The 26,143-nt window shown below is 44.4% G+C and overlaps 1 protein-coding gene across 3 annotated transcripts in view; it reads left to right on the top strand.

Moving 5' to 3' along the window:
- NHSL2 (NHS like 2) overlaps nucleotides 1–26,143 on the top strand; it is a 218,875-nt gene that overhangs the window by 169,504 nt on the left and 23,228 nt on the right. For all 3 annotated transcript variants that reach the window (XM_066580945.1, XM_066580946.1, XM_066580947.1), the window contains exons 2-3: nucleotides 1,265–1,402; nucleotides 20,652–20,803. In XM_066580945.1, the coding sequence (XP_066437042.1) occupies nucleotides 1,265–1,402; nucleotides 20,652–20,803 (290 nt within the window). The remainder of the gene's footprint in view (nucleotides 1–1,264; nucleotides 1,403–20,651; nucleotides 20,804–26,143) is intronic.

Below are 26,143 nucleotides of genomic sequence, written 5' to 3'. Positions count from 1 at the left end.
CGAGATGTGGCCTTACATGGAATGTATAGAGGGGTAATATTACATTGGGATCTTGGATAATTATCGCTTTTTTTTAAATACTCTAGGATGGTACTTGCTTCTTGCTTTTGCAGCTGCTGCTTGACATTGAGTACTGCCGCTTAGCTTACTTGTAACCAGAATACCCAAGTCTTTCTCTTGCTCTGATTTCCCTAGTTGTATTTTTGTACTGCATTAATAGGAAATTGTAATATTTGTAAGCAATGTATAAAGTTGTTAGATGAAGGAACCCGCTCTCAAGAACACACTACCATAACTGCTGACAGGTCCATGATCATAATCGGGTATGTTCAAGCATTTTATAGAAAACATAGCTTTAAAGGGGTTTTCCAAGCAAAATACTATTGATGACCTATCCTAGGACATCAATAGTTGATCAGCTGGGGTCCGTTGCTCGGGACCACAGCTGATCCTGAGGATAAGTTTTCGATAGTATTCTGCTTGGAAAACCCCTTTAACAAGTGTGATGTGCCAAAAGGAGGGAAAAGTCTGCAGGGTGGATCCCCTTCAGCATCTCATGCATGGCTGACAAGTGACTGCTTTCTCTCTTTTTGTGTATAGACCTGTCAATCATGGTATGCCAGATGGGAAAGATGGAGGGGAGCTGCCCAGCGCATGTTTCGCCCAACACAGCCCAGTGCTGAAGTCGTTTTCTCTAAACTGCGGCATTACTTTAGAGTTAAACATAGCTGATTATGATCGTCCGACCCTTCAATGTGTCATTCTGCGGCTTCTAAAGGGAACTTGTTATCGCCTTTGAGCACCAGAAAATAAGTTATGGTGCTTGTAGGATAGGTCACAAGGTGTCCGGGGATGTACTTTTTATACTTACCCGGTTACCCATTCCCACTCTGTCACCCCTGGAAGCGGGGAAACGGACAGTGCAGTGGGCACATGCTGCAGAGATGGGTTTGCTGCACTGTCCAACTTCCATGGGGGACAGAATGGAATGGGGAGCTGGCTAAGTATAAAATTACACCTCTGGACCCCCCAAAGCCCATCCTATAAGCATCATCACTAACTTTATGGTGCTCGTAGGTAATGACAGGTTCTCTTTAAGTGTTAAAATTTATTCAGTTCCAAATATTCTTTTCAGAGAAGCTCTGAAAATATTTGCAATAAGGCCCAGAAGACTTAGTTAGAGAGCAAAAACAAGTCAGAAAATGATGATACAATGGTGAGCCTGGCAATAACGTGTTTTTATCTTGTTTCCATCTTTTTGTAGCTGCCTCCACTTTAGACCACTCCAAGCTGAGTAACTGGCAACAGCAGCCTGTAAATGTATTCCTGTCATCAAAGCGTCCTCCTTGTGTAGAGGAGCTTCATCAAGAAGCTGAACTCAACCTACAGAGTCTTCTTCAAGGTATGAGAGAAATCTCCATTTTCTGGGTCACTTTCATATGTTGGTTACATTGTGTACTTAATGGCCATCTACAAAATATTAGCAAGAAGCAATCATGTTATCTTATGGGAGCATGGAACAATACCTCTGCAGCGCCACCTATTGGATGGATGGCAGCATTCCTGCAAATCAATGTCTGACCCTTTATGCAGGTCTTATAACAATGATTGGGAATTGCAGAGGAGCATGAATGGCCTTATAAGTCTCCTTACTCACCTTCTAGGTGATCTGCTCAAGGAGTGATGATACCCCTTTCCGACACATCTGATAGGAGATACTGCCGCAACTTTTTGCTCCCTCTGTACACTAGGAAGCAACATTGCAAAAACTCAGACCCGTCCCTCTTGTTGATCCTGGTTTATACTATCATACCCCAACATCTCAGTACAACTCATGGCTTGCTACCCTCAGCCCCTTCCCATCTTGTAAGAGAGAATTAGAATTGTTTAGTCATTACCCTCATATTTGCAAATGTGGAGTCCAGGGAATGTTTGCAAACACCAAAAGTACGAGGCATAGAGCTAGCTTTAGCGAATAATCATTTAATGCATTTTGTAAAAGATAGAATGTATTCAGATATAGGGTTGAACCCAGAAGTATTTGGACAGTGACACAATTCATTCTTTTTTCTCTGTACACCTCCACAAACCCATTGATATATGATTGAACTGTAGACTTCCAGCTTTAATTTAAGGGGTTTAACAAAACTATTGCATTAATTGTTTATAGCATGGTCCCTCCATTTTTACAGGTTCAAACGTAATTGGCCGGTTGACTGACAGACCGGTTTCAGACTAGCATATTCTTAAACCATATTTGGTCCGTGTCTTGCAGACCATAATACGGAGCAGCTGTAAATCTAAGTATCTATTTACATGGGTGAATTTTTCATGGCTTTGTTTGAAAACCTCAGCATGCTCTACTTTTGTCCAAATTGTGTGAAAAATATGCCCATTATGGTCTATGGAAAGTGAGGAAATTATGGAAGTAACTGTAGGTCATCAGTATTTAATCTGAATGTCCCTCCATATTTACATTCATTGCGAATACAAATCTGGTTCTGCCTAGCAGAAAATAAAGCAGAGAGCAAATATGGTAGCTAATACAGATCAACTACTGATAACATATAGTTGCATCCATATTATAATCATGTTCCATGGACTATAATGGGCATATTTTTTATGCAATATGGATAAAAGTAGTGCATACTGAGTTTTTTTAAAGCATGGCCATGCAAAATTCACCTATGTACATAGATTGCATTACCATCTGTAACACGTCCCTATTCTGGATCTATAGTGCAGATGTTTTACAATACGCTTATGTGAAGCTCCTAAGCAGTTTCGTGCTCCAGTTGGGTATGTTCCCTCTATATTTCATGACAAATTAAGGAGATTAAAGGTCTGGAGTTGATTCCAAATGTTGAACGTGCATTTGTTAGGTGTTCTCGGTAATTCTCGATATGTGGGCCAAAGAGGTACCAATGCAAGTGTGGGAGACCATCATTAGGGTGAAAAAACACAAATCTATAAGAAAGATAGCAGAGACTTTAGTAATGGCCACATCAACAATCTGCTACATCCTTAAACAGTAGGAAAGCATTGGTGAGCTCAGCAACACCAAAAGGCTGGAAGAGCACGCAAGTCAACCAAAGTGGATGAGACCCTCCACAACATCTAGCCCGGTCAAGTACACTCTCAAGGAGGTAGGTGTATCATTGTCAAAGTCCACAATTAAGACGTTGTTCTGAATGTAAATCCAGAGGGTGTATCACAGGATGCAAACCACTGGTAACACTCCAAAACAGAAAGGCCAGATAAATATTTTCTAGAAGATATCTAAAACAACCGCCCGGTCCTGCAACGAGAACCTTTGAGCAGATGAAACCAAGATAAACTTGTAGCAGAATACTGGGAAGAGAAGAGAATAAGAAGGAAAGGAAGAGCTCATGATGTGAAGTCTCATAAGATTAGGGCAGCGCTCCACTTACCCTTATGGTCATCAGATTAAAGAGAATACAAATGGGGACTTACCCCGTGACGAGCGGAGTTCCTGCCCAGGAAACTCCACTAGCACCTCCAAATCGTGGTAAGCGTGTAATATATGTAGGTAGGATCCTCCTGTTGTCCCTCTATCCCGAAATAATACAGGAGAGCTGCCAAGTATTAGTGTCTTCTATTGCTACAAGACCCCAGATCCAATGAATAGATGAAATAAAAAATAAAAAAAGACTCTGTGCTCCCAGAGACAGACTATCAGAGGTCCTCCATAATGTACGAGGTTGGACTGTTATTCCAATGCAACGCGTTTCATCGCCAAACTGCGACTTTATCAAGCATAAAACAATTCAATCTCTCTCTGCATATTTACAACATACAATCATTTAGCATTCACTTACATTTCTGACGGCGTTTGGCTGGTACGGCAGTTAGCATTTTCAGGTTCCTGGATCTATGGTTGAAACGTAATCAACGTCATTCCGTATGATAGAACGCAGCGCCATCTCCCGTAGCGTACATGCGTTCCTAGACGCGATAGCATCACTCATTCAGTAAGTCCAAAAAACTACGGCTAACTACCGAAACAGCCAAACGTCGGTGGAAATGTAGGTTCCAGAGACAGAGGGTAAGAGGGCACAGACATGTTGAGATTAATAGCACATAAATATTAGGGAGGGATGACCATAACAGTAAATAATTAGTCCAGTGACAAGGCAGTCATTGACTGAAAAGTATTTGCATCCAGATGTTAAAAATATTCCTTATTTTTATAATTATGTTAGTTCGTCCATCTGCTATTGCATTTGGGAGAATGGAGGAACTATGTAAATAATTAGCTGTAATTCTTGCATAGTTTATGCAATATTTTTCTCAATGGCCCTTGAATTCATTCTTGATGACTTTATTTCTAATCCATTCTGGTGATGCTCATACAATGCAATATGACTACATTCTGTCTTTTTCAAAATGCACAAATGTAGAATTAGCGGTAAATAGATAAAACCAGTCTCTTGGTGCCTTTTAGGAATTACCCCCATTGAGAATTTGTTCTGTGACATTATGAGATGATATCAGTAGTAGACATGACCAAGCACACTCGTTTAAGGCTGCTGCTCGATCGAGTAGCAGTCTTATTGAGTAACTGTGTACTTGCCCGAGCAGCATGCGGGAGGGGGGGGGGGTGGGCGGCAGGGGCGGGAGCGGGAGGGAGCAGGGGGAGAGTGAGCGAGATGACTCTTTCCCTCCCGCTCCCCTTCACTGCCCTCCCGCATGCTGCTCGGGCGAGTACACAGTTACTCGATAAGACTGCTACTCGATCGAACATCAGCCTTAAACAAGCGTACTCGCTCATCTCTAATCAGTAGCTTTACTGAAACATGCATTACATAACATACTGTTTTAGGACATGTCCACATCTGTGTTGGAGGCTGCGCAATTTTATCTGGGAAAATGCTGGTCAGAATGCCAGAAGATGGATGAATCCCATTATAGACAATAGGGTCCATCCAGCACTATTTGGATCCAGCAAGTGCCAAATCCAGAAGTTCCAATAGTTTTGTTGTTAGGGCCAATCAATGGAAATAGACCAGAGTCTTGGACACAGATGTGAACATGCTCTAAGGGTATGTTTATATCAGCTTTCTTTTATTCGCTATTAATAAATCCCTCTTTTTTCTTTTTAAAACCAAAAAAAGATGTCTAATTGGTGCAACTAACGAATCCATCACAAAAAAGGATAGTTTCTGTTTCCATCAGTTAGACATCCATTATGATCCCTTTAACAGTACGTTTTTTGTTTGTTCGAAATGTAGCTCAACTGAACAAATGCATATTGTAGGTGAGACATAGGCATAGACATAAGCATAGACATTAGGCATAGGTCCTAATTTGGAATGGCATGTATTTTTTTTCCTGAACACTTCAGGAATGAAAACTGGCCACTAGAGATGAGCGAACGTACTAGTTTAGGGCGATTTCGCAATCGAGCAGCGCTTTTTTTTCGAGTAACTGACTACTCGAGTGAAAAGATTCGGGGGGCGCCGGGGGTGAGCGGGGGGTTGCAGTGGGGAACAGGGGGGAGCTCTCTCTCTCTCCCCCCCCCCCACTCCCCTCTGCAACCCCCCGCTCACCCCCGGCGCCCCCCGAATCTTTTCGCCCGAGTAGTCAGTTACTCGAAAAAAGCGCTGCTCGATTGCGAAATCGCCCTAAACGAGTACGTTCGCTCATCTCTACTGGCCACCCCTTAGTGACACATACAACTTCACCAGAGATTCTTACTTAATTCACCAGCATCCACACATATCATTGTCTTTGCTACAGTATAAAAATCAGCACATTGACAGTCATTACATAAAAACCATTTCTTCACTAAGAATTTGCAGGAAATGAACCACTGGAGTTTCCTGTGTAAGCACAACTCTCAACCTTTGTAATGACTCTCTGGGGCGACACTATGTTAAGGACACAACCCACATTTCTTCCTTTCTCAACTATTTATCCTATTAGTAAATCTGCCAAGAGGTCTCATTCACATCTTAACTTCCTAAAACTCTCTACTTTGTTTTCACTGTACTTTATATTTCAGCTAATGCTAAGAGAATAGTTTGAAACTGAGGAGCCATTAGAAACACATTCACGACAAAGGCTGCCAATTAGATTGTTCTTAAAAAAAAAAAAAGAATAAATCCCTTAACCCAAAAATCAGGTGCCAAAAATATGGCCTGTGGCAAGAGGCCACGCGATGACTTCATATACTGTATAACACACTCTTAAAACTCAAGAAAATGAGCACAATACACCCAGGATTGTAGGGTGGTGACTGCCTTATTGGCTGGAATTAGTGTTGAGCAAACTTTTGAAAAGTTCATTTTGGCCATTTTGACAAAATTCAGCTCAGTCCGAATTAGTTCAAACCGAACCATCTCCAACACCCCTACAAAAAATTATAGGTTCTGGGACAGCGCTCTGAAGGTGTAATAAGACACGTATATTCTTTGTCTATTCGTATCAATTGAAATGTTGGACTCGCCTTGCGCTTGTGGTCTCACCCAAATTTGGATTTGACCGCAAACCTTGATGTTGTCCCAAAGACCAGAGGGTTATGTCCTTAAATTTTAGCACATTGTGCACTAAACCTTATGTGCATTGGACCCATTTTCCTATTTTTATTTGCAATACCCCTAAAAATTTGTATATAACATGTTGGTCCTGTAACTCAGCAGTTAGCACTGTTACCTTGCAATACTGGGGTCCTAGGTTCAGATCTTACCAAGGATAACATCTGCATGAAGTTTGTATGTTCTCCCTGTGTTTCATAACAAGCACCTTTATTTCTATAGCACCTACATATTACACGGTGCTTTACATCACTTGATATTTTCTGTCCCATTGTGGCTCGCAATCTATATTCACCTATTGATATGTTTTTGGGGAACATACAAACTCCGTGCAGATGTTGACCTTGCTCATGTGTGCAGCTAGGACCTCAGTGCTTCAAGACAACAGTGCTATCCATTGAGCAACCATGCTTCTGCTTCCTACTTGACCCTCTTCCTCCTCCTTGGGAAGAAGAAGACAGAGGAAGGAGAAACATTATGGCTCAGTGGTTAGCACTTTTGGCTTGCAGTGCTAGGGTCCTGGTTTCAAATCTGACCAAGAGCAACATCTGCATGGAATCGTATGTTCTCAAAAAACATACTAATAGAGAATATAGATTGTGACCTCAATGAGGACAGAAAGTATCGAGAGATGTAAAGCACTGTGTAATATCAATAAAGATAAAAGACAGTGAGAACAGACAAAGTCCATGCAAGTTGTTGTTGTCAGTCAGTTTTGAATCTAAAGGCCCATTTAAACACAACGATTATTGCTCAAAATTCGCTCAAAAGCGATAATCGTTGTGTGTAACTGCACTGACATCGTGCAGTTTTCGTTCAGCCGTCGCTCATCGTTGTCTTTCAGCGTGCTGAAAGACAATGATGAGCCTTACCAGGGATTCACAGCGGGATACAGCTGATACTATTGTTTCAGTTGTATCCCGCTCCCTGATAACAGGCGGGGTATGAAGAACAGAGCGGTCCAGCTCTGTTCTCCACACCTTGCATGAAGCGCTCGGCTGTATAACAGTCAGGTGCTCCATGCAGAAAACATCTGGATGCAGTAGACAAGCGGGGACACCCCGCTTGTCTTCTGCATCCTCTGCTCGGAGCGCTCGGCTCTATAACAGCCGGGCGCTCTGTGCAGAAAACAGCCAGATACAGAAGACAAGCAAGGACACCCCGCTTGTCTTCTGTATCCTCTGCTCCGAGCGCTCAGCTGTATAACAGCCAGGCGCTCTGAGTGGGGAACAGCTGGATGCAGAAGACAAGCGGGGTAGTAATTTCATTTTGAATAGGTTTATACAGCCTACTAGCATCAGTGGAAGGGAAGCCCATCAGGCCGCCATGACCTCTACCAATTCTAACAATGGGATAAGGTTGTCCGCATAGAAATGGTAAGAAGACATTCGCACCCTAGATAGGTAACTCTATCTATCCACCTCAGGGGGGCAGGGAGAGCAAGAGGTCACCGGGGCATCAATGTCTAGCAGCCCAGTTTTATCCCAATTGACCTTCACCCTAGCGTATATTCCAAATGCATCGAAAATAGAGAGTACTGCCACCAAAGAGGATTCTGTGTCCTACAAGAATAGGAGGGTATCGTCTGTATATAATGCCACGCATTTTTCGTATGTTCTCAGTCTAAACCCGTTGCTCGGTTGACGCTCAGATTTGGATCGCTAGTGGTTGGTTGCAATTGCAAAGAGTGCTGGGGACCGAGAGCAACCCTGAGAATTGCTTAGATATATAAGTGTTTGTGCGTATCCGAGCCACTGGGTGATGGTACAGTATTTGCACCCATTTAATGAAGTTTGCCCCAAACCTGAAACGAGTCAGCACTTCCCATGAGTATCTCCATTCCATTGAATCAAAGGTCTTCGCTTGATCAATGAAGACCAGAGTACGCTTCCCCTGATTGGAGTGCAATATAGCAAGGTTAATGAAGAGTCGTCTAATATTCATAGTCGCGCTCTTGCCCAGCATGAATCCCAATTGATCAGCATGTCTGATGTGGCTAAGAACCCGATTGACATGTTTTGCCAGTATTTTTGCCAGGATTTTAATGTCATTATTAAGGAGGGAGATGGGTCGGTATGAGCCACAGTCTTCTGGGTCCTTCCCTGGTTTGGGGATTAGAACTATCAGTACCTCATGCATGGTCGCCAGCAAGATCCCCACCTGAAGGATATTATTGTATAACGTGAGGAGTTTCGTGGCTATGAATTCCATGTTTGTTTAATACCACTCCAAGGAAGTCTGTCTGAGCCCAGGGACTTTCTGTTCGGGAAGTACCGGGTAGCTTCTACTATCTGCTCCAGCTCTAAGGCCTCATCTAGCCTAGTCATGCTACTCTTGGGCAATGTTGGGAATGTGTTAGTGTTGAGATAGGTGTTTAGGGTTTTCCCGTGGCAATTGAGTTTTGAAGTGTATAGAGTTGTGTAGAAGTTGGTGAATGTGTTATTAATGAGCTTGGGATCAGGGACCATGGCTCCAGAATAGTAGATATAAGCCCATATACGTTCACTTATTCTGTAGTTTGTTCCGTGACTCCGTGCAGATAACGAGCCCCTACAGCCACAGAGGATTCCTCCACTGAAGGCCAGGAGCACCAGACCAAACTACAGTCTACTGACTCTCGAGCTTAAATCTATACCTGGTGCCAGCTAGTTGAAAAATAACCCAAGAGAAAGAGGAGGAAGAGCAATAGCCAACATAAGGCAGTTACTTTAATGCAATCATAAGACATGCGTAAAGCATTCTGAACCTAATGTAACATACAATCAAGCATGTAATACCTTCTCCTCCAAGGAAAATCTATCTCCCTTCTATAGAGCTAAGTGGTAGCATTATTAATGTCAGTAAAAGGCGTCAGTAATGGTTTCAACCGGTGAGTCCCCTTGGGGTAACACAAGGCACTCAGGATCTATTGGCGCTCTAACCAGGTGATCCAGTCTTCCAGCTTGTCGAAGAAATGAGCGCGGTTGTCACTGATCACTTTCAGTCTAGCCTTTAGCTGATCTGTCCTTGTAAAAGGGTCTGATCTGTCGTAGTAAAATGGCCTAAAATGCCTTACTATGACAGTGCCTGTTTTGGCCTACTTTAACCCTTTCCAATCCACTGTCTGACGTCTAAAGACATTCTGATTGAAGGCTGTACAGTTTCTGATGTCGGAAGACGTCCGACAGGGTATTCTTACTGTATATTACTGGCCGCTCTGTTGTCGGGGGCCTCTCCAGCATGTCCAATACCACAGTACTGGCTCTAGGCAGCAGGTGGCGCTATTGTACAATGGCAGAAAGAGAAAACCACCTAGGAAGCCCTGAATCCAAAATTGGATTGCAAAGGGTTAAAAGGGTTGTCCCGCGCCGAAACATTTTTTTGTTTTTTTTTCAATAGCCCCCCCGTTCGGCGCGAGACAAACCCGATGCATGTGTTGAAAAAAAAAACCGGATAGTACTTACCCGAATCCCCGCGCTCCGGTGACTTCTTACTTACCTTGCGAAGATGGCCGCCGGGATCTTCACCCTCGGTGGACCGCAGGTCTTCTGTGCGGTCCATTGCCGATTCCAGCCTCCTGATTGGCTGGAATCGGCACACGTGACGGGGCGGAGCTACGAGGAGCGCTCTCCAGCACGAGCAGCCCCATTCAACACGGAGAAGACCGGACTGCGCAAGCGCGTCTAATGGGCGATTAGACGCTGAAAATTAGACGGCACCATGGAGACGGGGACGCTAGCAACGGAACAGGTAAGTGAATAACTTCTGTATGGCTCATATTTAATGCACGATGTATATTACAAAGTGCATTAATATGGCCATACAGAAGTGTATACCCCCACTTTGTTTCGCGGGACAACCCCTTTAAGGGCTCTTAGGGGCTCCTTCAAATGGGCACAAAATATAGAGAATAGAATCTATTGATTTCAATGAGTTCATTCTTCTAAGCGCTTTTCTCTCGTGCAGATTTTGTTTGCGCAAAAAATAGGACCCTCTCTATCTTCCTGCATTTATTAGCCAATCAATTCCACAGAAAGGGAGTGTCCCGTGCGCGTGTTGACTGGCCCTGCGCATGCAAAAACTACAGTAATAAGCACTGACACGCGTGCAACACCCTGGCTCTTGAAACATCGTTCATACGCAAATACGTTGTGCTGTGGCGAGCGTATTTGCACTAATGCTAGTCTGAAGCCACCCTTAGATATACATATTTACACATGTAAGATATACGCGCGCAATACGCAGATAATAGAATCCATTGATGTCAATGGGTTCTTTCACATAAACGATTGTTTTGCGCACAAAAATAAGGACCTGCTCTATCTTTCTGCATATTCACGCAGAAAAGAAGTCTATGGGACATGCGCCAATGTTATGCAAAACGCTGTGTAATTCCGTGAACAATAGACCTCATAAAGGCTAAATAGCCTTTTAAATCAGGATGGGGTTTGTGACATGCGCATATGAACGGTCCCTGCGTGCGCAAAAATGTACAGTACAATGTGCCGATATGCAGGAAAATGCACCTCGTTCACTGCACAAATGCGGTGCTATGGGGCGAGAGAATTTGCGCATACGCTCATTGGGAGAAGTCCTAAATAGATTCACGTACAGAATATTATGCATGTTAGAGGTAAAGAAAGATCAAAATTCTACTGATGCTAAAAAAGATTAAAGATGAAAGCTAAAAAAAAGTGATAAAAAACTTATGCAAATTAAATATTAAGTTATATGTATTTGTGTGTTTATTTGTATCCCAGCATGGTCCCTAAAAACCTGCAATTTGCCCTACAAACAATAAGGCCCCTTAGAGCTAAAGCAACATAAGGCAAAATTGTAAAGATGAAACCTTTGTGGGTTACCTTTCACTCCAAACCGTTTCTCTGCCACGGGTTTCCCATGACAATCTGTGCCGCGGCCGTAAATATTTAGCAATCCAACACCTGGGAATATTTTGTAGGACTTCTGGCCAACTATTGTTTACCTAACATTCCACTGCTGGAAACAGGAGCCGGAGATAAGCAGAGCAGAGTTGTAGGTGACCCCAGCAGTTGTTTTGCTTTTTTTGAGAACTTGTAGCATTCAGCAGTTTGATGTTTTTGTTTTGCCCTAACAATATCACTGTCATCAACACGGGTCAGAAAGCCCAATGCTCAATGGTTTTGTTAGATACTAATAATCTCAGATATCCGGGCTGTTTGTGTATTTGATGTAAGCAGTCTGTATTTCCACCTTAACCCCTTAGTGACTGCCAATACGCCCTTTGACAGCCTCACTAAACGGGCCTTATTCCAAACGGCCATCAATCGGCTGTTGGAGATAGCCGAGTGCCTGGAGCTGTCATGGGTGGCCGCGGGGAACGACCCCTGGTCACGTGGTCGCTATTATCCAGTGGATAACAGCGATTGCATGAAAGTGAATAAAAAGTAAAATAAAGTTAAAGTTTCAGCTTCCCTCACGGATCAGATCCATGAGGGGAGCTGAATGTACTCACCTTCGTCCTTGACACCAGGACTTGACACCGCCTTCTGTGCATGCACGCCAAATGTCAAGCGCATGTGCAGAAGGCCGGTGAGACCGAGAGATTTAAAATCTCCCTGCTCTCAGCTAGCATGAGTCACCGAGAGCAAGGAGATGTCACCAGGGGCTGCAGTATGCCGTCCCTGGTCACACGATCGCTGTAATCCAATGGATAACGGTGATCATGTAAAGTTAAAAAAAAGGTGTAAAAAAAGTTTTAAAAGTTTGTTTCATCTCCCCTCATGGATCATATCCGTGAGGGGAGATTAAATTACATACCTAAGGCTCCAGGATTTATCTGCGAACCTTACCACGGCTTCTGCGCATGCACCCATCGACAAAATGACAGGCGCAAGCGCAAAGGCCGAGGATTCCCAGGGTAATTCAAAATCTCCCGGTTCCTGACTACCAAACATAGATGGGGATTTTAGCCTAGCCAAGCCAGAAATCTACTGCACACTGATGAGGGGCAAACACCCCCAAACAGCTGTCTGTGTGTGGATTTCTGGCTTGGTTTCCTATTGCCAATCATTGTTTTACAGACTTGTTAAAAAGTTGTACACTGACTTGAAGGAATGCTGCCATCCAATAGGGGGCGTTGCAGAGGTATTGTTCCATCTTCCTTATTTGCATTTTCAGTCCAGATAAGTCTGTCTGAAGATATACATATTATCTGCGGTGTTATGTCTTATTACCTGTATACTTGTGGTTCTTATACTTGTGTAACATCTAATTGTTGTCACATTTCCACCTAGGGATAGTCAGGGTAATCCCAGATTCTTGATGTGAGTTTGCCCTCATCAGGGCGAACGTTCTACTTTTAGGTAGGGTTTCCTCATAACAGCAGGTTGGGGTCCGTTCTTCTGCTCCCTTATTTTGTTTGTTTCCTTTTATACCATTTTGTGTTATCCACGTTTGTACTTTTTCTCTATATTCATTCTTTAGGCTAACTTCACATGGGTGAGCACGATATGGGGCTGTGAATCCCGCCCCCATATCATGCTCCCCAACATGTGAATTCCCCATAAATGGTAGGCAATTTCATGGCCAAACAGCCTTGCATCACTTCGGGGATGTAGCGATCCTCTGCTGCGGCTGTCACAGCTGGGGCAGAGGATCGCGGAGTTTCTCCCATTGCTTTTAATGGGGTCAGCGATGCTGCCGCTGGCCACATTGAAAACAATGTATGGTGCGATGTGAGAGCACACAGCCAGATAGAACATGTCGCATGGCATCGTGGTGCCATGTGGGAAAACATCAGTCATGTGTATGACCCCATTCAAAAGAATGGGGTTCACATTTGTGCGTCTCGTAACGTACAAATCTCACGCGATTTGAAGCCGGCCTTACAGACACAAAATGACATCCTTCTCGAACGTAACATCAGCTCTCCTGACATGACTGATTTGCAATTACTTGTATTCCCCAAGAAATAACAATTCAGAAGCGTCTTTTCTTAGAATTCTCAGTCATGCCGTTCATCTGTTCCTTCTAGAAATTTTTGAAGAATTTGACAATTGGTTCCCCCACCATTGACCTACCCCCCCCCCCCCCCACACACACACACACACACCTTGACCTCAACCCCATTGAACACCTTTAGAATGTATTAGTACCCCAATTGCGAACCAGACTCTCCCATCCAACAGTAGTGCCTGACCTTACAAATTCCCACAGACCTGCTGCAAAATCTCATGGAGCAATAGTTGGCTGTTGTATTCGCAAAAGGGAGCCTGACTCAATATTACTACCCTGGGTTTTGGAATTGGTTTTCTAAACCCTTGTACTGTAGGTGTGATGGTCAGGTGTCCACATATTTTTGACCATATAGTGTATCAGGGCCGAAGAGTTAAATTTGAGTATCACCTCTCGCTCACGACCTGAAGATTGCAAGTTCAAGTAGCCGGCTCAAGGTTGACTCAGCCTTCCAAACTTCTGAATAACATGAGCACCCAGCTTGGTGGGGGGTAATAAAGAAATTACCTGAAAGCACTGCAGAATAAGTTAGTGTAATACAAATAACAGTGTTAAGGGACACCAAAAGAGGGAGAGAGGACAAGAGGAGAGAATGGTGTGTGACTACAGACTCTAAGGCTGAACGCCCACGGGACGGAAATCCCACGGAAATCTCACGGCTTGGCCACATCGAAAAACTGTGAGATTTCCGTGAGAGAGCCACAGCTTCAAAACCCGCAGCATTTCGCCAAGAGTTTTGGAGCGGTTCGGCCGCCAAGATTCCGTTGCTGCTTTTTCACCCCATAAAGCGGAGTGAGGCCGCAACGGAAAAAAAATTATTGACATGCTGCGGCTGTCAATTTCGCGCCGCAGCGCCGGTTCGACCCGGCATTGCCACAAGGGATTTGCCGCCCCATGTGAATGAGATTTTTGCAAAATTTTATCCACATGGCTGGCTAATCCCGGGATTAGGAGCCGCAGTCGGATTTGCCGCACAGAAATTCTGCACAGAATTTCCGTGGCAAATCTGTCCCATGTGAACCCAGCCTAAACGTTTGGCTGGTGAGGAGATCCAGGGAGGGTCAAGTTTGTGATACCAAGATTGGTAATGGAGGTAAGAGGCTGAGGAGGGAGGAACAGTAGGTTCATGCATCTGATAAGATTACTGACATGGACTCTAGAAAAATGTCTCCAATAACTTTATTTCTCCATGGACGGAGCTCTCTGAGGTGTAGTTTTTATTGGTATCATTTTGGGGGGTACAAATGGCTTTTTTGATCATTTTTATTGCGTTTTTTGGGAAGCAAAATGATCAAAATAAGCATTTTGCCTCTATTCTTCAACGGTTTTTTTCCTGCGGTTTTTGCTGTGCAGTCTAACTACTGTGTTGAACAGGTCATTATGGATACGATGATACCCAATATGTGAGGGTTTTAAAATGTTCTTTTTTTTTACAGAAACAGGGCAAAATGTGAAAACCTTTTTTTTTTTTTTTTACTTTTTTAAATTTTTCTTCTTACATTTTTTATGTCCCTGCAGGGGACTTGAAACATAAAAGCTCCAATCGTTATGATAATGCTTTGCAGTACTTCTGTACTGCAATGCATCGCTCACAATAGTGTTCACAAGCTATGTAGGCCCAGACACCAGTGTATGGCGTCTGATTTCCACAGCAACCCATCGGCCATCTGTGATTAAATCTTAGCGTGCCCATGACGTCACATAGAGAGCGCTCCCTCTGTGAACCCTTTACATGTCGCTATGTACATTGCTCGCGGCATGTAAGGGGTTAAGAGTTCTCACCAATCCCCACTGTTGCAGCGGGAGGCCAGCTATCAGTCACAGTCCCCTTCTGTGACGGGATGGCACAGGCTCACTTCTAATCCCGCACCATCCACAGGATGTAAGTTTATGTCCTGTTGCATTAGGTGTCCCCCAGCAATCCTGTAACGTTAAGGGGTTTATGAACAATGGTTCTAACAGTGTAGCGAGAACGTACTTACCATAAAGGCATGGGGGCCGGATGGGAGGAGGGTGGGCTTTTCTTGGGCAGTTGGAACCACTACAGGACATCCTTCTCCAGAGTACCTGAATTGCTCAAAAACAAGAAGGTGATTAGGCTTTTTTCACAATGGCGATAGCATCTGTGTTCTGTGCGATATTGTTGTGTTGTCTTGCTGCGATTTTGTGTCGCTTTAAAGTCGCACGACTTTGTAGCACTCTTTTGAGAGGATTTTGGGGGGAACTTGAAATATAAGCCCTACCCCAAAAATAAGCCTTAGCTGCATGACAAAATAAACAAACAAAACACAATACACCACCTAGGAGGCAGTGTCCGCTCCGCCGCATGTCTCCTTTCAGCCCTGGCACTTGTTTGTAGACCTCAGGCAAAGCTTCCTGGTCAGGGGTTTAAAAATCCCAGCCTCCAGGAAGCTCTGCCTCTGATTGGTTCTCCAGTGCCACGGCTCAGCCAATCACTACGTTGGCCGTGATTGGTTCACTCGAAAACCGATCAGAGCCAGCGCTTCCTGGAGGCTGAGATTTTGAATCCCTGATCAGGAAGCAGGGGGGGAAAGACTACAAGCAAGTCTGCCAGAGCTGCAAAGTTTTTTTGTTTTTTTTTACTGCAGCTAGGGCTTATTTTAGGGACAGACAGTAGTATTTCCTACTGTAAAAGTTGCATCGCACCACACAAAAAACGCGTTTCTGTGCGATCTGATGCAACACAAAGGAAGGCTCCATAGAAGACATAAGCTACAAAACCTCGCAAATTGTAGTAATATTCAGCAACCCGCAATTTTTTTTTCCTCGTAATGTAGCAGCCTACACAATGTGAAGGAACCTATAGAAAAGCATGGGCTTCACATACATGCCATTTGTAGCTATGTCACATCGCGAGAAAATCGTGTGATTTTTGTCGCCCGCGTGAAACCGGCCTAAATGTCTTAAAGGGGTTGTCTCGCGAAATCAAGTGGGGTTATACACTTCTGTATGGCCATATTAATGCACTTTGTAATGTACATTGTGCATTAAATATGAGCCATACAGAAGTTATTCACTTACCTGCTCCGTTGCTAGCGTCCTCGTCTCCATGGTTCCGTCTAAATTCGCTGGCAGCTTGCTTTTTTAGACGCGCTTGCGCAGTCCGGTCTTCTCCTTTCAGCACGAGCCGCTTCAGTGTGCTCCCCGCTACAGCTCTTCTGCGCATGCGCAGACGACCTGTCACTGCTCGGGAGCGCGCTGGAGCGGCCATTCTGTACCATCCTCTGTTAGAGGAAGGTGCAGAGCTGCCGAGCTGTCCGAAGAAGCCGCCCAGCTGTCCCGGTAAGTGATGGGCCGGGGGGGCTGCCGCTGTGCCGGGGGCGGGCTGCCGCTGCGCCGGGGGGGGGCTGCCGCTGCGATGGGGGGCTGCCGCTGCGATGGGGGGGCTGTTGCTGCAATGGGGGGGCTGTCGCTGTGATGGGGGGGTTGTCGCTGTGCGGGGGGGGGCTGTCGCTGCGATGGGGGGGCTGTCGCTGTGCCGGGGGGGGCTGTCGCTGCGATGGGGGGGCTGCCGCTGCGATGGGGGGGCTGCCTCTGTGCCGGGGGGGGGGGGCTGCGCCGGTTACCTGCTGCCTGGCGGTGGGTGACTGGTCGGCCGTGTTCACTCCAGGGGTCCGGTCGGCGGCTGCAGGGCGTCTGGTTGTCATGGAGACACACCTGGTAGCGTCTCGGGAGCGCGCACGTCGGGCTGCAGCAAGCGAAGGGAAAAGAGCCGGCGGCCATCTTGGGAAAATTTTTATAAGTTGCTGAAACGCTGGAACGGTAAGTACGAACCAGCTAGAAACGTCATTTACAGGGGGGCTTAGTAATGTGTGCTTAATTAGGGGGACTGGGCAAAAAAAAAAAAATTCACTCCTGCCTCGAGACATCTCCTTTAAGGCTCATGGAAAAGGAGTGGAGGGGAGAACAAAGAGCAGACCCTTCTGTCCTAGGTGCCAAAATCCAGCTTCTTAATACAGGGCCCATTATGATTTTTGATATGGGCCCCCCTCTCTTCTATGTACGCTGCTGCAGTTTAACCCTTTCCAATCCACTGTCTGACGACATTCTGATTAAAGGCTGTACAGCTCCAATGTCAGAAGACGTCCGGCAGGGTATTCTTACTGCATATTACTGGACGCTCTGTTGTCGGGGGGCCTCTCCAGCATGTCCCATACCGCAGTACTGGCTCTAGCCAGCAGATGGCACCATTATAAAATGGCAGAAAGAGAAAGCCCCCTAAGAAACCCTAAATCCAAAATTGGATTGCAAAGGGTTAATATTCCTTTAAGAAAGATTTCCTCTCTCTGAGTGTATTCTTGACCCTCTGCTGTCCTTCTTGTGAGCCCTTCTGTTAACAGGAAACCGAGGCTCGCTGCTATGCATCCCATGATGTGAATTCCTTCCTACTAAACCTTTCATCAATTTCAATACTAGCAGTAATACAGACCTTTAATATTTAAGTGTTTTGTGAAACTTCTAGAATTGTGGCAGTTACTGATATGTAGTAATAACCAAAAAGTGCTTACAGGATTCTAGAACCACCAAACCCACTCATTACTGCCCCTGCCCACATGAAATACTATGACCATACTAAAAGAATTATATCAGGGTAACAGTCGTTATTATACATGGCTTTTCTATCACACGGGCGACAATGATTTTGCCACGAGAAAATCGCAGCAATACCGCAGTTGTGTCCCCGCATTCTTTGTGCGATATCACTGTGTTTTCTCACGGCAATACTGCGATTTTCTCGTACGATTTTGCAGCAATTTGGGGGTAGGTCTTACTTTCCCCCAAAATAAGACCTACCCCGAACATAAGACCTACTCTAATTTTGAAATATAAGCTCTACCCCCAAAATAACCCCTAGCTGTATTACATAAAAAACCCCCAAAACAATACAGTACCTAATAGGCGCGGTCCTCCCACTGGTCTCCTTTGCTCCGGCACACTTGCTTGCACATCGCTTCCTGGTTATGGGGTTCATAAACCCCGCCTCCAGAAAGTGATGGCTCTGATTGGTTTTCGAGCACAGAGGCTCAGCCAAACAATGCAGCGCTCAATGAACCAATCAAAGCCGCTATTTTGTGTGATGCAATGCTACACAAAGCTCCAAAGGGAAACATGGGCTACAAAAAAAATTGTGGCCGTATAGAGCATGCCGCGATTTTTTTTCCTTGCAACATCGCATCAGGAAAACATCGCGAATGTGAAGGAAAGCATTGGAAAGCATGGGCTTCACATACATGCGATTTGAAGCACTGTCACATCGCGAGAAAATCACGCGATATTGTCGCTCATGTGAAAGCGGTTTTACTTCCACGTGTCTTTTTTTTTTTTATCTCGTACACAAAAAAACTGCGGGAGGATCAATTTTTTTACCATTGCCTAGCAACGATCTGTGAAAAACCGGAGTGCACAGGGATGTTCTACGTATGTACTACATTTTTTTTGTACCCTTTGACTTGAACGGGTGATTGACATCCGGGAGATTGGACCAGAAAGGGACATGATGCAGTTTTTGTACATGGACTCTGTCTGCAAAGCCCGATTGTCTCTAATGGGTGAGTGTGCGGTCTGGGTGCAGTCAGGCCTCTTTCACACGGGTGAGAGCGATATCACCACTATATATGTACACGCAATTTTGTAGCGTCAGTCATGCTTTAACTTGAGGAAAAAGGTTGCATCGCTGCTACACACCATTTTCGCGGGTGACCAAAATGCGTGATTTTATCACTAGAAAGTTAATCGGACTTTCTAATGTTAAAAAGTGCATCGCATTGCACAAAAATCGCAAGTTTGTGCTATGCGGTAAAGAAGGCGGCTCCATAGGGAAATATGGGCTACAAAAAATCGCGGCAGTATACAGAATGCTGTGTTTTTGTGGTTTTTTTTGCTAGCAACATAGCATCAGACAAAACATCGCTAATGTGAAGGAACCCAATGGGAACCATGGGCTTCTTATACATGTGTTTTGTAGCCCATGTGGAAGCGGTCTTTCAGGCTCGGGGCTTATTTACACGAGCATATATCGGCCGCCATTTTCACGGCCAGCTGATATATGCTATAATCTGAGCTGTCTTCCCCCTTCCCTCCCCCTCGCCGTCTCTCTGCCTCTCTCCTCCCCTCTGGATGTTTGCAATGGAAGGGGGGGGGATTTAGGCTCCGCCCCTCCCCCTCCCATTGCTGGCTGCAGACAAGTGGCGGGAAGCTTAGCTCCGCCCCTGTTCCACCCCCTCCCATTGCAAACAGCCGGAGGGGATGACCGAGGCAGAGATTCAGTGAGGGGGAGGGAAGGGGGAAGACAGCTCAGATTGTAGCGTATATCAGCCGGACGTGAAAACAGCAGCCGATATACGCTCCTGTGAATAAGCCCTCAGGCCACTATCACACAGGCGTTTTTTTACAGCGCTTTAGTGGGCACTTAGACATCAAATACACCTGATCCAAAGACATTTCTTCACTGCTAGTAAGAAAGAGCCTTCGTCTACTTCTGTCTGTTTCTGTCTCCGTATTTGCAAATACGGATCAGTATTTACACAGCACAAACTAACCGATGACTGCAAATACAGATCAAACAATGCTGCGAGACTGATGGCATACAGTGCAAGTGCATCTGTAAGGGCGAAAATATGGCGACGGCGTATTACGTGCATGGGTTTTGCGCACGGAGTACTTTGTACCAATCTGCCACAGGCTCCCATGGTGCAATTTTCACATATTACTCGATATATGCACACATGAAGATCGCAGCATGTGCTATCATGGATCGTATACATGCCAAGTTACTGCATGGCGATTGGCGGCACGTAGCCAGTACGCAATATCATCGCGTACTTGCGTGCCATGTGACTATCTTATGCGTGCGGCATGCAGCAAATTACACTTCTGTGAAGTCGCTTTTACGCGCCTGTATAACCGACACGTTTGATGTGCACATTATTGCATTTCTGAAGAACTGACTGAAGACTGTATGCATTTTACCGTAAAACGCAGCGGTTTTGCAATACGGTTTTCAGCCAATCGGATGCTACAGGTGAAACATTATAACGCAGTACAGCGCCACGTGGGGTCACCGCCTACTAAATACGTATCTCTGCTTCTAACCTACAGGGGACTGTTTTGCAGAGGAATTTGAAGATCGCTACTTAGATACTAAAGTGACTGGTCAGACGTTCCGCTACTCTGCTCTATCACAGTCTACAACTCTTCCGCCAGAGACTCCCACAAGGAGCACACCCAGGCGCCTGGAATTCGTCTACCTGGTAAGTAGCCACAAATCTACTAAATATATGCCAATGACTGCCGTCATGTTAAATGGCTCGTCCCACGAAAAATATTGTTTCTAGTTCCATCCAGCCCATAATTATAAAAAAATTTTGTATTTACACTTATTTAGAAAACTGTTTCCAGTATCTAACAGTAATTCCCCATCAGACACCCCATTGTCCGCGGGGAAAAACTCCCAGCGTGTCCCAGTCCTGTCTGTTTCATGAGGGAGAAATAGTGCATGCAAGACATGTTAGTGTGCACTGTGTGCACATCGGGTGTCCAAGTGCTGAAGTGCCCAATGAATTTGGGCGCAATTCACAGTAATGGCCACTAGTCTAAATAGAAAACTGTTTAGAATTATGGGCTGGATTTAACTATAAACAATATTTTTCATTGGACAATCCATTTATTCTGTTGCCATGAGTGTAACCTTTGCCAAGTGTGATGCATAATACATCTTTTTTTCTTTTTTTTTTTTTATAATTTTATTTTTATTAAAGAGATTTTTTCCATACTAAACAAGGGTTATGCAGGGAGAGAGAAAAAGAGAAAGGGGGAAAGAAAAGGAAGAAGAGAACAAAAAAAGGGGGGAGAACATCAAATTAGCAGAATAGGTACATTTCCCGGGCTGGCTGTGCCGTTCAGGTTCGTGTACATTTTTTTTTTTGCTTGTCAAATGTCCAAACAGTATATTACAAAGAGGGGGGAGCACTGCTATATCTTTTGGCAGGCCATGGTGGGTGCAGCAGACCCCCGCCAAGCTTGTGTCTAGCGGACCCAGCGCGGGGGTCCCTCGCTGCCTGTCCGTCCACCAACCTAGCAAACTATGCATAAGCGGGGTTAGAGGTCACAAATTCTACCCATGGTGCCCTTGAGGCTAGCCAGGAAGGGTTCTTGATGTACCTGCGTGAGTAAACCTCCTCTAGGTGGAATGTTTGATTGACAGAGTTTATGACCTCTGAGGGTGAAGGAGACCCACATAATAGATATTTAACCTCTTGAGGATGAGGCTAAATAGCTGTGATTGGTTCATTGAGCCCTGCATTGATTGGCTAAGCCGCGGTGCTCGAGAACCAATCAGAGCCAGCGCTTCCTGGAGGAGTGATTTATGAATCCCCCAACCAGGAAGCGGCGACTGAAGACTGCAAACAAGTGTGTCGGATCTTCGTAAGGAGAAGTGCGGAGGAGCGCCTGTTAGGTAATCTATTTTTTTTTCATGCAGCTAGGGCTTATTTTAGAGGTAGGGCTTACATTTTAAGCCCCACGAAAATCCCAGCAAAAGAGCACTACAAAGTCGCGCGACTTTGTAGCGTGACAAAATCACGATATCACTGCAAGAAAACACACAGAAATCGCAGGAACACAGCTGCAATATTGCTGTGATTTTCTCATGGCAATATTGCTTTCGCTCGTGTGAAAGCGGCCTAAGTTAGTGCCTCAGAAAAGTCGCTAAAGCGTACAAACACCAGTTGTTTGAAACCTTTTACACAAAGTGCTTGTTGCTCATCAGTTGTTTGCAGAGATATAATTCGTAGAGGAGATCTGAGGGCACTTCTTCTGTGATGTCATCGGAGCCCGCAATGTTTTCGCGGAGGGCCGACAGGCTGCCATGGCAACAGGATGCCAGCTACAGGCGTCCTGCATTACAACTGCCTATGATCTCTCCTGCAATGCTTTATCGCTTGTTATAGCGAAGTTCTGCAATGCTTTATTATAACGATCATAGGTGTAATGGCCCATTTACACGGCCCAATGATCGCTCAACGATCGCTCAAACAACAGTTTGAGTGACAGCTTTAAGCAATTATTTTGCATAAACTATTAAGTAGCTACTTAGCTACTTAAGAACAATCAAATGTGCAAATGAAGCCTTTAGCTGAATGCAGTTAATAGCCAGAGGGCTCTTATCTGCATTCAGATCCTTTGTTCTCCACGGGGGAACAATGCTATCAGCACTCCCCGTGGAGAACTGCTGATAAGGCTGAATGACGATTTTTAGGTTGGACTGAATGTAATGATCAGCTAACAGTGCATGAAAAGTGCATGATGGCCACGCATTTAGACGCAACGATTATTGCTAAAATGATCGCTTTTTTTTTAAAGCGATCATTGCTCCATCCATGGAAAAATTAAAAAGTTATAGGGCTTTGAATGCAGCGATTTAGAATTTTTTTTCCCAAAAAGGGGGTTTTATTTCGGAAAAGTGGAAAAACCTTAAAGAAAAAAAGAATCTAGGTATTGTTGCAATTGTATCGACCCGCATAAAAAAATGTATTGTGTCATTTATGTTGCATGATTGACTCCTAAAAAAAAAAACAATGGCAGAATGAATGTGTTTTCTCTCCCTGCTATCATTAAAAAAATAATAAAAGTTTTACAATATAGTCTATGTACCCAAAAGTGGCACTAATAAAAACTACAGTTCGCCACGCAAAAATCAAGCCCTCATATGGCTGCGTCGACGGCAAAAGTTATGGCTTTTGAAAAGTGGCGATGAAAATCCACCTAAACTCGTTGGTCCTTATGCCCCAAAATAAGCCATGTCCTTAAGGGGTTAAAAAGTTGTTTGTTTCTCTAGACACTTATTTCACATCCATCATTTGTTATTGATGTATTGTTCATGCTAATAAGAACAAGAGGGGCAGTGATGTGTTAACGCTGCATATTACAGTATTATAGGTCTTATGCGCCAGGGTGCTGGGTGCGGCTCCGTCATAGTATTGCTTGGCTTGTGGAAGTTTTTGAGCCAAAGCCAGAAGTGGATCCAGCAGGAAGGAGAAGTAGAAGTCCTTCCTTTATATTTCCCATATCTTCTCAATTCACTTCTGGCTTTTCAACAAAAACTTCAAGAAAAACTACCACAAAAACATAAAGGGTGGTTTTACCCGTAGGTTTTTGTTGCATTTTTTTGCAAGAAAGCCAGAAGTGGATTCAAAAGGAATAGGAAATATAAAGGGAGGACTTCTACTTCTCCTTCCTCCTGGATCCACTTCTCGCTGTATTAAAAACTATGCCAAAAACCAATCTGTGAAAGCATCCAAAGGGCTTATTCAGACGTGCGTATATCGGACGGGTTTTCACGCCCAGCCGATATACGCTGTCCCTCCCACTCACTGGCTCTCTGCATCTATTCTCCTCTCCAAGCGGTTTGGAATAGGAGTGGACGGGATGGGGGGAGCTATGCTCCGCCCCCTCCCACCCCTTGTCCATGGCCAGCAATGGGAGTGGGCAGGACAGAGTGGAGCTCAGCTCCGCCCCTCCCCACCCCCTCCTATTGCAAATGCAGGAGTGGAGGAGAGAGACTGAGAGCCAGCGAGGGGGAGGGAAGGAGGGACTGCTTAGATGGAAGCCTTTATCAGATGGCCATGAAAACACCGGCTGATATACGCTCATGGGAATAAGCCCTAAAGCAATCATCCTGAAAGTGTGGGCTGTGATAACAGTAAGAGCTTCTTCAGACAGACTTATTTGCACCACTCTTTGCATGCACAATATAGAGAGGATAGAACCCATTGATGTCAAAGGGTTCGTTCTCATTAAGAATTTTTTTTTTCTGTGTGCATTTCGGTCGGGTGCAAAAAAATAGGACCTGCTCTATCTTTCTGCGTATTTGCGCAGCAAAGGTCTCTAAAGAAGTCTATGGGAGGTGCGCAATATGCTGCACAATTCAATGAAAGATAGAACACATCTGGACCTCATTTGACTAAACAGCCTTTTAAATCACGGTGGGGTGTGTCATGCACGCATATGAACAGGCCCTGCATTTGCAAAAATGTACTGTACTATGCACAGATCAACCTCGTTTGCTGCACAAATACATTGTGCTGAGGTGGGTGTAACCGATCATCTGAAGGAGCCATAACAAACACACGCTTCAGCACTCATACACACCTAATATCTGTATAAAAATGAACAACTGTGTGTGCCCATCCCCCACATCAAATTTTGCTGCATTGGGTTCTGATAAAACTACACGGTTGACACATAGATCCGCATATGGACTACAAGATATTTTTGCTGATAAAATTAATCAATATTTGCAAAGTTGAATTATCAGAACCCCTATGAGTCCCTCTGATTTCACTGTACAAATTGGTTATTGAGAAGAGTGTGCATGCAGATAAAGCCAGGGACACAGACCTGTATCGAAGGCAGTATACTTCTAATTTATTAAAAGCATCATGATACATATATACTCCAAATGACGTAGCAATAGAGATACATACCCTTAAAATCATAAGAACTCAGAATAGGCTCTAGTTTCTAACACTTAACATATGTTAACGCCTTAAGGTGTGTGTTACTACTAAAACATGTGATTTCCCAGAAACAGAGAGAAATGAAACTTAATGGAGAATAAACTTATTAATATCCCTGCTTGGCTTATGGAATGCAAGTGGGGAAATGAGCAGCTTCACTTATCAGAATGTAGGCCTCTCTCATGAGAAAAGCCCGTGGGAGGTGAATACAAGTGTCTAACACATTCTAGTGTATAATATTGTACTAGTTAACCATTTAGCTGCTGCTATTTACTAAAAAGAAAGATATATCTATAATATATATAAATATATCTATATATATCTATATATATATATATATATATATATATATATATATACACACACACACACACACAGAGAGAGAAGGAAATAAGTTTTTGATCCCTTGCTGATTTTGTAAGTTTGCCCGCTGTCAAAGACATAAACAGTCTATAATTTTTAGGGTAGGTTAATTTTAACAGTGAGAGATAGAATATCCAAAAATAATCCAGAAAATCACATTGTCTAAATTATATATGTTTATTTGCATTTTGCACAGAGAAATAAGTATTTGATCCCTCTGGCAAACAAGACTTAATACTTGGTGGCAAAACCCTTGTTGCCAAGCACAGCAGTCAGATGTTTTTTGTAGTTGATGAGGTTTGCGCACATGTCAGAAGGAATTTTGGTCCACTCCTCTTTGCTGATCATCTCTAAATCATTAAGATTTCGAGGCTCTCGCTTGGCAACTCTGATCTTCAGCTCCCTCCATAAGTTTTCTATGGGATTAAGGTCTGGAGCCTGGCTAAGCCACTCCATGGCCTTAAAGGGGTTGTCCCGCGGCAGCAAGTGGGGTTATACACTTCTGTATGGCCATATTAATGCACTTTGTAATATACATTGTGCATTAAATATGAGCCATACAGAAGTTATACACTTACCTCCTCCGGTGCTGGCGTCCCCGTCTCCATGATGCCGACTAAAGCTGCCTTCTCCTTCCGTTAGACGTGCTTGCGCAGTCCGGTCTTCTGCTCTGTTGAATGGGGCCGCTCCGGCGTGCTCGCGCCGGAGAGC

Source organism: Eleutherodactylus coqui, chromosome 10, assembly GCF_035609145.1.
Source record: "Eleutherodactylus coqui strain aEleCoq1 chromosome 10, aEleCoq1.hap1, whole genome shotgun sequence".
Taxonomy (NCBI): Eukaryota; Metazoa; Chordata; class Amphibia; order Anura; family Eleutherodactylidae; genus Eleutherodactylus; species Eleutherodactylus coqui.
Note: the sequence above shows the minus strand (reverse complement) of the source record. Positions and strands in the feature narration are given on the sequence as shown.